Source organism: Centroberyx affinis, unplaced genomic scaffold (genome assembly GCF_046629955.1).
Source record: "Centroberyx affinis isolate AG114_WGS23_722 - 3 ecotype Tasmania unplaced genomic scaffold, CSIRO-AGI_Caff_v1 ptg006820l_1, whole genome shotgun sequence".
Classification (NCBI taxonomy): domain Eukaryota; kingdom Metazoa; phylum Chordata; class Actinopteri; order Beryciformes; family Berycidae; genus Centroberyx; species Centroberyx affinis.
In genome coordinates, this window is record NW_027283461.1 from 26,654 (window position 1) to 38,580 (window position 11,927).

Consider the following 11,927-nt stretch of genomic DNA (forward strand, 5'->3'; position numbering starts at 1 on the left):
TTATCAATTCAATGCAGCCACTCCTGCATCTGTCGTCTATAAGAGACTCCTGACTCTTTGAGGGAGGACATATTTTAAATGAGTTTAAAAAAGATATGGACTTTGCTTTGAAGAATCATTTATTCTTAATCTTTTTCTTAGGAGAAAACAATTCTTAGATTTTGACTTGGTGCAAATGTGTTGTTTTCTCATGAAGTATGTTAAATAAAAGTGCTGATTCAAAAATCAAACAACAAAAAAAGCTTTGCAGAATAGTGTGACAATCATTCGAGATTGATCAGTTAACAGAATCTATCCCCTAACCCCCAAAAAATGTCTTCCTGACTGCACATTTTAAACATTATCCAGCCTCAGACAAATATTTTTTTTTTCCTTTCTAACAAAAAACACTGCAGGTAAAACTAAAACAAGTAGAACACCTGAAAAGTAAAATAAGGTCAGTGCTGTGTGGGCGTGCTGCCGGTCTATTCCCACTCTTCATCATCAGCTGCAGTCGGAGCAGCCGGCTGGCTCTTCACACTGTTGTGGTTTTGGAAAGGTCCCCCCTGAGGACAGAGGACAGCATGAAGACAGCAGACAGCACAAGGCTTTCAGAGGAAAACGGGGGCTTGGTTCCGCTCAGACGGGCCAGGTGGGGGGGGGGGGGGGGGGGGGGGGGGGGAGAGTTACCTTCCGAGAATCTGTGGAGGCAAACACCTTCCCAGAGGGGTTGAATCCCGCACCGTGGGAGCTGACCGCCGACTCCTCCAACCAGGAGGGCACTTCCTGCTGTGCCTGTCGATCACATTCAGACCAACAGAAACCATGAAGGCTGACATAACGTTGAGTAAGCGCTTGGCAGAAGCGTTCCCTGAGCGTTCGGGCCACCTACCCTAGAGAGGACTTTGACGAGGGAGCCGGCCAGTTGTCCGTCCCCCTCCGGGTCGTAGAAGGACACGGCCCTCCCGGTGTTCCCGCAGCGGCCGGTTCTCCCGATGCGGTGGACGTACTCGTCGATGTTGTTGGGGAGGTCGAAGTTGACCACGTGCTGCACGTCCGGTATGTCCAGACCTCGGGCGGCTACGGAGGTGGCTACCAGGACCGGACATCTGCCTGAACGGAAATCTCCCAGCGCCTGCTCTCTCTCCCGCTGCTCCCGGTCACTGTGGAACACGGCTCAGCGTCAGGCGGCTCGTTTGCATACAGCACACCGGAAACGAGGACACCGGGTGCACCGCTTACCCGTGAATACTGGTGGTCGAGACCTTCTCCTGGCACAAGAAAGTGGCAATGAAATCAGCTTGTCTCTTGGTCTCCACAAACACCATGGTGCGCTCACTTCCTGCAATCAACACCGAGTTCACTTCAAATAATATCAAAACTGGAACGTGATCAGCCTGACTGACCGATTATGAGACACCAGCTGCCAAGAACTGACATCAAACTGTAATATAGGCTAGCATCAGTGTGTTATTCACTCCTGCAAGTATAGGGTTAGACCAATGTCCTGTTGGATGGAATAAGCTGCTTTCAACATCCAACTCCATTCTGATATGAAAGTCACCTTAAAGGGATAGTTCAGTATTTTGAACCCTGGGCCCAAATAACATGTTTTCCCTCATGATCCCTGTTAGTAGAAACCAGAGCTTCACTAGTTGCCTGCTCCGCCTGTCTGTTAACACCGGGCTGCCCCCTCCCACTCTACTGCAATACAAACCTAGGAGCATATGTGACAGTCTTTATGATAAACGTTTTGTGCTCCACTGACCTGGTCACTACACTCTCTCATTCACAACTATGACACTGTGTGGACAGGGAAATATTTAGCTAAGTATGCATCAGTTTTGCTGAGAAGTGCTGAGGTATTTTCATCACGTCATAGATTGGAGACATCCAAGTGTGTCCGAGGCCAAGTCAAGGAGGGGGAAAAGAGGGGGACAACAGGAGGATTTCAACAGAAAATTTGTAATAGCTGCACATTAATATCACACAAATGTGCAGTCAATTCTGATGACTTTATCTAAAGCTCAAACAGAACTCTGAACTACAGAAGAGAAATCTGGTGGAAATTGCTTAAATGAAGTTGATCGTTCCCACTCTTTGCCCCTTCTTCCATTTTTTGTACTAATCCTCAAATGTTCCTATTGTCCTTTTAAGATCCTTGATCCTCAGAGCACTAACCTGGATTTATAAAGGTTAAAAAATAAAATAAAAAAAGAACAAGTTTAATTTATTAACTACAGGGTCCAATAACTATTTCTCAACCACCAAGTCTAAACAAGTTTAATATATTAAACTTGCACTCTGGCAGCAGATTTGAGAAGATTCAGAACATTGGAAGGCTTGAGGTCTAAGGGAGCAGTGGAGAAACATCACCGGTGGTCTTGAGGAGGTCAAGGAGCTGCTCCCTCTTGGAGAACTTGGTGACCTGGACAAATGTCTGTTCCACATCACTGCAGGCTCCGCCCACCACACCCACAGCCAGGAACAAATAGTCCGTCTTCAGGAAGTCAGCTGCCATCCTATAAAAACACACAGTGATAGATATTCTCACACACACACACACACACAATCAGCTGGTTTTCAGCAGCTGTCCTGGATCCAATGTGAAGGTCGGTCCATAGAGGAACAGACCTCTGGATGTCCTCAGGGTAGGTGGCACTGAACATCAGGGTCTGACGCTCTTCTTTGGGTGGCATACCAGGGGAGCCCACCAGGCGGCGCATGTCAGGCTCAAAGCCCATGTCCAACATCCGGTCCGCCTCATCCAGCACCAAGTAGCGCAGCTTGCTCAGACCCACCTGAAGGCAACAAGCCACAAATGATTTATAGTTAAGCCTGGAGCCAAAGGCTGTACAGCTTCACTGCTTTCATGTGACCAACGAGAGACAATAACAGTTTACCTTTCCTCTTCCGATCACATCCAGCAGCCTCCCTGGGGTCCCACACAGCACATTGCATCCCTTCTGGACTTCACGGATTTGGTGTCCAGTGCTGATTCCACCATAAACCACTACAGGACGCACACAAGTCCTACGACAGTCAGAGGAAAGAAAAGATTAGAGCCAAGAGAATGTACAAATTATTATTCAGTTACTATATCTTTCATCTACAGAGCGTATACATTTCCCAGTGCTAGCCAACTACAGGGTCTAATAACTATTTCCCAAACACAAAGTCTAAACAGACCCGTGAGCAAACTTCCTGGCCTCCATGTAAATCTGGTTGATGAGCTCCCTGGTCGGGGCCACGATGACGGCCTCAGGCTCCTGCAGCTCACTGTAGCGACTGGCCGCCACGCCGTCCGACATCAGCTGCTGCAGGATAGGCAACAGGAAGGCGGCCTGGAGGGAGGAGAGGCATTAAAACCCTCCAAGCGGAAGCAAACTTCAGGCCCGCTTGCCGATCCTCCGGGGGGCGTCTCACCGTTTTGCCGGATCCGGTCTGGGCACAGGCCATGACGTCTCTGCCGGCAGAGATGATCGGGATGCCGTGCTTCTGCACCGGGGTTGGCTTCACATAGCCGGACTTGCTGACATTCTGTTTTAGGGACTCGCACAATGCTGCCTCTTCAAAAGTCTGAAGATAAACAGGTTTTTATTGTTATCAATTGTTGTTATTGTTATATACCAACTGATGGCTACAAAACTCTGATCAGAAGCCATTTGCATGTTAACTTCCTGCAGCCTTGGCAAATCTACACTGCGTGTAACTTGTGTAGATGCTCTGACAACTTACCATGATGGCCTGTGGTGGGTTGCTGCCACTAACATCCACCATGATGTCGTCATACTTGTCAAAGTTAATGCCCGACTCATAGTGGGAAAAAATGGAGTCTTCATCCTCAGGGAGGGGTGGGGGAACATACGTCACCCTCGGTCCTGAGGGTGAGAAAACACAAAATACTGATGTGGTGCTGGAAAGACAGAAAAGCATACAACCAAGCCTTGATCATATAACAGAAATGTTGAGTATGTTGACAGTGAATGGTTCATGTACGTACTATCATCATCGCCTGCATCTTTATTCTCTCCTGCAGATCCTATTATCAGATACAGAAAACCATTACATCTGTGGCATGCTTCAAATTAATCACTGAATGACAGCTGACAAGATGAATATCACAACCTTTAGCAAAGACCTCTTCATCTTTCCCACGGTAACCTGCAGCAACAGACAAGAGGAGTCAGTGGACTTTTACTGACCAACATGAAACAATTATTCATTTGATGCCTAACTTATGATGGTGCATTTACCTCCACCAAAGCCTCCTCTTCCACCCTCCTCACCACCTTAAACAGATTAGGAATCGTTGCTGATTGGCAAGATCACTTTTTCCACTTGCTTTAGTTATTGAGCATTGGATTACTTGCATAGCAATAAATTGCATTGCATTTTGGAAACCAAAAGCACAAAGTTGCCACTGAGACACTTTAAGATTAAGTTACAGAAAAAAACATTGATGCTCGATTTACAACCTGATGTTGAAAATTCAGAATGTTCATTTTTAACCCTTATGAATGTAGAAGGGTGAACAGCTCTTAAATCTTTCTCAAAGTACATACAGCTTAAAGTTGTTTAAAACAAGTTTGTGCTTCATCAGTTAGCAAAATCTGAGAACGTCTTGATGTTTCCCAACTTCACTCAATACAACTCCACAAGCATTGTTGAGAGAACAGTTTGTGCACTATAGTAACTGGATGGAGTAAAGAAATACCTTGGTGAAAACCTCCTCTGCCTCCTCTTCCTCCACGGCCTCCTCTAAACCCTGTTCAGTAAAAATCAGTTTCCAACAGGCATATACAGCAGTGGATAAAAAGCATTCCTTTGTGCTTAATTCCAACTTCAAGATCATACAGTCAAGTTAAAAACAACAACTGTATTACACACTGGGAGAAAAAGAAACACGCCTACCATTTTCACGCCCTCCATCATCTTCTCCTGTAAAAGTAAGCTTGTTGAAATTCTATCAATAGCAACACAACTAGTTCCACTCAAAACAGAAATTATTACACTGAGCTGAGAACATCAAACCAATCATTCAATGGATCCAACTGTCTCAATGTACAAACACTCAAAGACATTACCATTGAAGTCACTTTGGTCTCTACTGCCAAATCCTTTGCCGCCCCCTGGTGGAATAAACGTACTAATGTCAGGACACAAATAACTGATTTAAACAAAAGCAGAAAAAAATTGAACATACATAATTGTGGGGTTATATCAACATATGCACTGCCATTTTCGGTTCCTTGTCCACTATCACAATCTCTGGTAGATTGGCCAGTACACGTCTCCCATCTGGACTCAGGAGGTTCCTGTACACCAGGGCTATTCAACCATGTCCCACGGGGCCAAGTGTATGCAGGTTTTCATTCCAACCACAGACCTCACCAGGTGATTTCACCGATTAGTTCCTCCTCTCTGGTTGAAGGTATGCTAATCAGGTTGCTCTTCATCCACACCCCCTATCTGCAGCTGTCTGAGATATTCTCTTAGCTAGTTCACCCTTGGGAGACATTTTACTGATGTACTCGTGCATGCTTCGTGTTTCATTCAGAACAGTGGCCTTGACGCCGGGTGGTGGTGTGCATATAGCACCTAAGATATTGCACAGAACCCTCAAACTCCCAGGGCTCTGGAAGAGGACCCGAGATTGAGTAAGACACACATGGTGGTGGTATGTGTGTCTTCCTCAACATGCATTTGGATTTTAACCAAATGAATGAGCTCAAATAACTGAAACACGATCATATTCCTAGAGCTAAAACCCGAGGGGTATCTGGAACTAGGATAAAACTGACTGTAAATCACAATTCATGTTGCTCTTATAATCTCAGTCAATGTTCCATTGAAATCTGATCCAGTTGCTCTGGCAGACTTCTTTAACATGCCCAAGCTTAGTTGGGGCGGTAAAAAAGTTTCCTGTCTAATACAAAGTAGCTCTTTATGAATAAAATGCAACAGCAGAGCGTGGTTTATTACAGTTTGGGGATATTACATGCAAGTAATATTAGCTCGTCTTACCTCGGCCTCCTCTACCTCTGAAGCCATCTGCTCCTGCACTGTTCCAGACTTCTCCATCTAAGAGGAACAAGTCAGAGGATCAATGACAACCAGGATTCAGCCACTGCAACCAGACACCACTGAATATAATGCTGCCAGCAGTTACCATTCCCATTCTCATTCCCTGCAAAGCACATGTCAAAGCATTAAAATAAGGCTGTGTACAACACTGTTGGAGTTAAGCCTACTTCTTCACATCAGAGTATTGCCGTAGCCGCCTACTTTACTACTGTGTGTTATAGCATGACTTTAAACATGAGATGCATGGGCACCTGAAGAGAATGAACTCTTAAATCCTCCTCCTCTCCCTCTGCCCCTGCCTCTTCCACCACGACCTGGAGATTAACAGAAGAAGAAATTCACACTTGGTAAATGTCATCTAGGGTGTAAATTTCCATCATCCTTTCCACACTCACCTCTTCCGAAGTCACCACCTTCGGCGTTCCAGGAGCCTCCTTGATTGCCTAAGGACACAAATATAATCATCATTCATCTTCAACTATAAACTATTTCACCAAGAACAAAAAGTAGAAATCATCCTAGCATTCTGCTCCCAACACCCTTACAGCCACTGTTAAATGAGGTCATTTCAATATGTGCTAAAGGACAATATTTACAAATTTACAAATCAAATGTGAATGTACAAGCAGTATAAAAGCTTTAAATATACTGGCCAATCATCCATGTGGCAATCACAATAATGTTATAAAGAGTAAACCTACCACCATTTGAAGTCTGGCTGGTTAGTGTAATTGGCGTGGTAGTTCCCTGTAAAAGTTCAAAAAATTCAAAACATTACGTGTGTGGTGGCTTATTAATAATAACTTTGTTTATAGAGCACTTTTCAAAAACAAGGTTACAAAGAGCATTACAAGAACAGATAAAATATAGAGTTAATAACGACAGAAAACAGATAAAGGTTTAACACAACGGAAGCATGAGACAGTCATAAATTACAAACTGATTCATTATAAATCCTAAAAAGTGAGTTTTTCATAGTGATTTTAAAAAATAGGAAACAATGCTGGCAAGCCTGATTTCCTCGGGGGGGTCGTTCCACAGTCTAGGGCAGCGGTTTTCTAAGGGGGCCCCTTGGGACCCAGAGTACTGCTGGTTTGCTATCCTACCAGGTAGGTAATTGCATTCACCTGGGGCTGTAGTCACAAAGCTTCCTAGTACTAAGGCCCAAGTATTTTTGATCATGTATTTGTTTTCCTCACACTGACGTTACAGCCTCAAACCAAATCACAGAATGTGTGGTGAAGCTTAAAACTAAAAAAGGAGAATATCACTTTGTCCCCAAGGTTGCTTGACTTGTAGCAAACCCATAAATGCATATATGCATACGTACATAAAAAAAAAAAGGCCAATTTACTTCACGTCATTCTCATGATTTTGGATGTTATGTTTACAGTGACAGTTGCAACCTGTTATCCTTGGCTCTCGTAAAATGTGAAACGGCAAAACAGCCGTGCGAGCAGCGTGTCCATCGGTTGCCATGGTGATGACTGCTTCCAATTCTTCCGCTAGAGTGTCAAGGGCGCCCCACACTTTGTCAATTTATTCACACCCTCCCCCTTAATTAGAAGTGCCCTCCATAGCTGCGAGTGTAACTTGATTTGGAGTGACACTTGGTGGTGGAGTGGTAGTGGGTAGGGGCTGGTTTGGGATCGGGACCTAAGAGTTGGTCGTAGCGGTGAAATTCTAAGAAAATTCTTAGAATTATGATGCTTTATAAGAATTTCCCCTTAAAAGTAAGATAAAACGCTCTTCAAGAAGCATCTTAGCCCTTAAGAGAGCTCCTAAGGTGAAAAACTGTTAAGAGTAGAGAGAAGGATTTTTAAGAGGCTTAGGAGTTTCTTAAGGACATGAGAAAATGGCTGGAAGACACAGAGGCAGGAGAAATGTTTTCCAAATGCTGAATAACTGAGTAAGTTAAACTCTACAGATTAGTTTGTGCGGGGATGATGTTTGTTGCTGATCTAATCTGAAATTCGCTCAGGCCTCCCACTCAACTTCAGAACACTATATCGGCTGAAATGACAGTGATCATTTTAAGATATTCTGCAACAGGCAAAATGTAACAGTGTAGAAGTGATGATTTAGGACTGTGCAACCCTCCATCAGCAGAATAATCACACAAACAATCACAGCTCTTTCACAACCTCATATTGTGATTCGGTTTATTTCATTACCACTGGACGTTCGCACAAGAAACAGCATTTATGGATACAGCGGGTTTTCCCGGTGTTGTTGGGGTCACTGAAAGGACAGATGTCTGCATCAAGTGATCTACTCTTGTTCAACAACCCTATTCATGTAGGGCTCCGAATAAAGGCCAGCAATTGTATTAACTAGTCAGTCTTGAGACATTTTCACCATGTCTTAAGTCATAATAACATTACCATGTCTACCCAAATAAAGGCATCACATATCAGGCTGTGAGTACCGTGTATTAAAAAGTTAGGTTGCCCAAACTATTTATTAAAAAATAATTTTCATCTTTGACATTATAAGTAAATCACACTTTAAAATATAGTAAATATTTTTAGATATCTACAGATAAGAAGCTTTATATCCAAACACCCAAACTGGAATACATTGATAGAACCCTCCCTCTTGGAACAGTATTTATTAAAAATTCAGGATGGAAAACATGGGAATAAGCCAATAACTGACTATAGAATCCTAGCTTCGATGACAAAGGACAATACCTATCATGTGAAAGAAAAGTGGGAGAGAGAGATACAACAGGAAATAGGGGAGGAAGTTTGGTTAAAGATCTGTACTCAGGCCCATACAGTCACCAACGCCAATTCGTGGAGAGAATTTCAATGGAAGATAATCAACAGATTTTTCAGAACACCACAAATTGTGGTAAAGATGAATCCAAACCAGTCAAGTAGCTGTTGGAGGGGATGTGGAGAGACCATGGCTACCCATTTGCATATATTTTGGCAATGCCCATTGTTAGATAACTTTTGGAAATCAATTTTTACCACTGTGAACAAAGTATTAGATGTTGAATTGGTAAGAGACCCTCTGATAGCAATTCTTGGGATGAAACCGGATGTAATTCATAGTAGAAAAAGGATGTATCTCTTACAGATATTACTAACAGCAGCAAAGAAAGCAATTACAATAAGATGGCTTAAAAAGGACCCCCCCCATCTATGATGAGTGGTTAACAATTCTAAGAAACCTTTATACAATGGAAAAAATTACATATATGCTAAGATTACAGAGGGACATTTTTATAGAAAGATGGACACCATTAATGGAGGCAATAGGGGACCATTGGGATTGATAATGGAACGACCATATACTTTTATTTTTAGATAAATAATATGGATATCGTTCTGTATATTGGGCTGAATATGTGTGTCTATGTAAGGTGAACTTGTATATAGCCCATGTTTAGTTTTGTTTTGATGTTAGTGTTATTTACGTTAGTTATTTTCAGTATTGTTATTATTATTATTTTCATTATCTCAATTGTAACCCCTTGTAAAGGAAACTGTCAACCTATGTTGAAATGTTTTTGATGTAAAAGGGGATGTGAGAAATAACCAAATAAAAAAATAAGTTAAAATAAACAAAAAAAAAACAATATAGTAAATTGTGTGTTTATCAATTTCTGTGTGCGCATTCTGAATGACTAAACGAGCCGTGCTGTGATTTTTCCTGATGGACCAAAGAGAAAAGCAATATCTAGCAACTGGGTCACATCTCATCACTAAGATAAAAGTTCTCGTCCATTCCTTTCCTAAATCCCTCCTAAGCTAGAACTCCTTGTTAGGAAGTTTTAGGCCAAGTTAGGATATGATGATTGATGTGATTTGGTGATTTATAGCGATGGTACTCAACGTGGGTCCGGGGATCACCAGTGGTCCTTGAGGGGGTTCCTGGGGGTCCCCAGCAAATTGATGAATTGTAAAATTTTCGCATTATTTCATTTATTTCAGAAGTTAACACAACTAGAGAAGGTATAAGAATCTATTTTGATCGTAGTTTCACTGTTATCTCTCTACCTACAATACAGATAGTCATGGAATTCTGGACAAAATCATATCTAACAATAGAAATACTCTCAAATGGGGGTCCGTGGCCCTAATGTGGACTAAATTAGGGGTCCTTGATATGAAAAAGTTTGAGAATCACTGTCTGATTTATAGTGTCAGGACCTATAAGAAAAGCTTAATTGCAAAAAGTTTCATGACACTGAAGGTCTTGCAGGAGTCACCGAGTATGCCAAGTTGCTTTATGTTAGTGGGATTGATGGAGAAGTACAGCTTTGCATCACCTGCAAATAATGCCCTAGAGGTAGAATATAGGCCTAGTTGGAGAAAAGAACGGGTCCTAAAACAGACCCCTGGGGAACCCCACAATTCATCTTTGAACACAATGGCCCAGCATCACCAACACCTACACTAAAAGTCCTATCTTGTAGATGAGAATAAAAGCAGTTAAAACCGTCCAGAGATGCCAACCCAGTGTAAGACAATCAAGCAGAATAAAATGATCAAGATTAAAAGAACTAAAATTGATGATTTCCCTGCATCAGCAGCTAAAAGCAGATACTTCATCATTTTAGTGAGCAGTGTGAGCACTGTGATGAGCTCTGAAACAAGATTGAATCTTGTCAGAAAGTCAGTTTCCAGTCTATTTACAAATAATTAAGTGTTTGACTCAGGGTTCCTACACATTTTCAATTAAAAAATTCCATACTTTTTCCAGACCTTGATTTGTTTTGAAGATTTTGTCTGGTGTTCAATATGATTTACGCAGGGTTGATTGGCAGGGTTCCTACATGGTTTCCATTTTAAAATTCCATATTTTTCCCAGACCCTATGTTGTTGTTGATTGGATTTGATTTTGGTGGGTATTTGATATAATGCATGCTCACAGCCGCTGGGTAATAAGAGCGTCCCTCTATCTGAACATTATTCTTCACATCAACAAAAACTGTGGACTCAAAGTGGCTCTACAACAACATAAAAGCTATTATGTGTATCGGACCTGAACCGCAACATTTTCCATACTTTTCCAGACATTTTTTAAAATTCCCAAACTATTCAAGACCTGGAAATGATCAAATTCATTTTTAATACTTTTCCAGACCTGCGTAGGAACCTTGTTGACTAATGTTAATTGGTTTATTGATTGTAAATTAGCTTACCTCTTCCTCCCAGTCGTCCATGTTTCTCTATGCCTCCTGGAAATAAAGACAACTACAGTCATGGTTCAAACACTATATCATCAAACAGCCAGTTGTACAGTATATCAACCATGCCTGCGCAAACGCTTAGTATCAAGTAAATTGGCACTTGGCAATTTGAATATAGGATCCGATCCAACAAATGGCTCGGTCACTATCATTATCTTTAGTTATTGATGTAGTAAACAGGACGCCATTTCTAGTGCATAAGCAACTTAACCTTAGCAGTTTCTGCAAGGTAAAGACGACTGTGAATGAGTTTGACATTAACGTTATAGTCGGAATAAAATTATCACGAAGGACTTTTTGTAAAGTTATTGGTGAGCAAGTATGCTGTCCGTTACTAAGGTTAACTTAAGTTGCCGATTTTCGGGATTTACCTACCATGCAGAGGCGCTTGATCAAATTGCTGGCTGAAGTTTCCAGAAGTTTCCAAGCTAGTAGTCAGTTTCCCAGATGGCAACAGTGGTTCTACGGCAGAACACAACCAAACACCAAAAACATCATAAGCTTGCTGAGAGTAGTAGCTAGCATACGTGCCAATTATTGTCTGTCCTAGTTAAATGTTTTTAAAATGATAAAGTTAAAGCCTAATTTTCCATTCACAATCATTTACTTGAACACACATAACACTGAAACTTAATTTAGAAAAATGTATGATCTT

At 42.0% G+C, this 11,927-nt stretch overlaps 1 protein-coding gene across 1 annotated transcript; it reads right to left on the reverse strand.

The window, feature by feature from the left end:
• Window positions 1-438: 438 nt before the first annotated feature.
• LOC139639116 (probable ATP-dependent RNA helicase DDX4) lies at window positions 439-11,245 on the reverse strand. The gene is made up of 22 exons (XM_071513193.1): window positions 11,225-11,245; window positions 6,768-6,813; window positions 6,462-6,509; window positions 6,318-6,380; window positions 6,152-6,169; window positions 6,007-6,057; window positions 5,067-5,111; window positions 4,894-4,920; window positions 4,697-4,747; window positions 4,236-4,271; window positions 4,108-4,143; window positions 3,983-4,012; window positions 3,718-3,860; window positions 3,406-3,558; window positions 3,169-3,323; window positions 2,883-3,012; window positions 2,614-2,780; window positions 2,356-2,501; window positions 1,222-1,321; window positions 872-1,142; window positions 670-774; window positions 439-545 (listed from the first exon to the last, which is right to left on the reverse strand). The coding sequence occupies exons 1-22, from the start codon at window positions 11,243-11,245 to the stop codon at window positions 465-467; spliced, it is 1,923 nt and encodes a 640-aa protein (XP_071369294.1). The 3' UTR covers window positions 439-464.
• Window positions 11,246-11,927: the final 682 nt, after the last annotated feature.

Excerpts from the sequence above, each read along its gene's own strand:
- LOC139639116 (XM_071513193.1), bottom strand. The coding sequence starts at position 11,245 with ATGGACGACTGGGAGGAAGAG. Across the intron at positions 4,272-4,696 it reads CAGAGGAGGTTTTCACCAAG|GTGGTGAGGAGGGTGGAAGA; the intron begins GTATTTCTTTAC and ends AATCTGTTTAAG. Across the intron at positions 775-871 it reads TCGTCAAAGTCCTCTCTAGG|GCACAGCAGGAAGTGCCCTC; the intron begins GTAGGTGGCCCG and ends TGTGATCGACAG.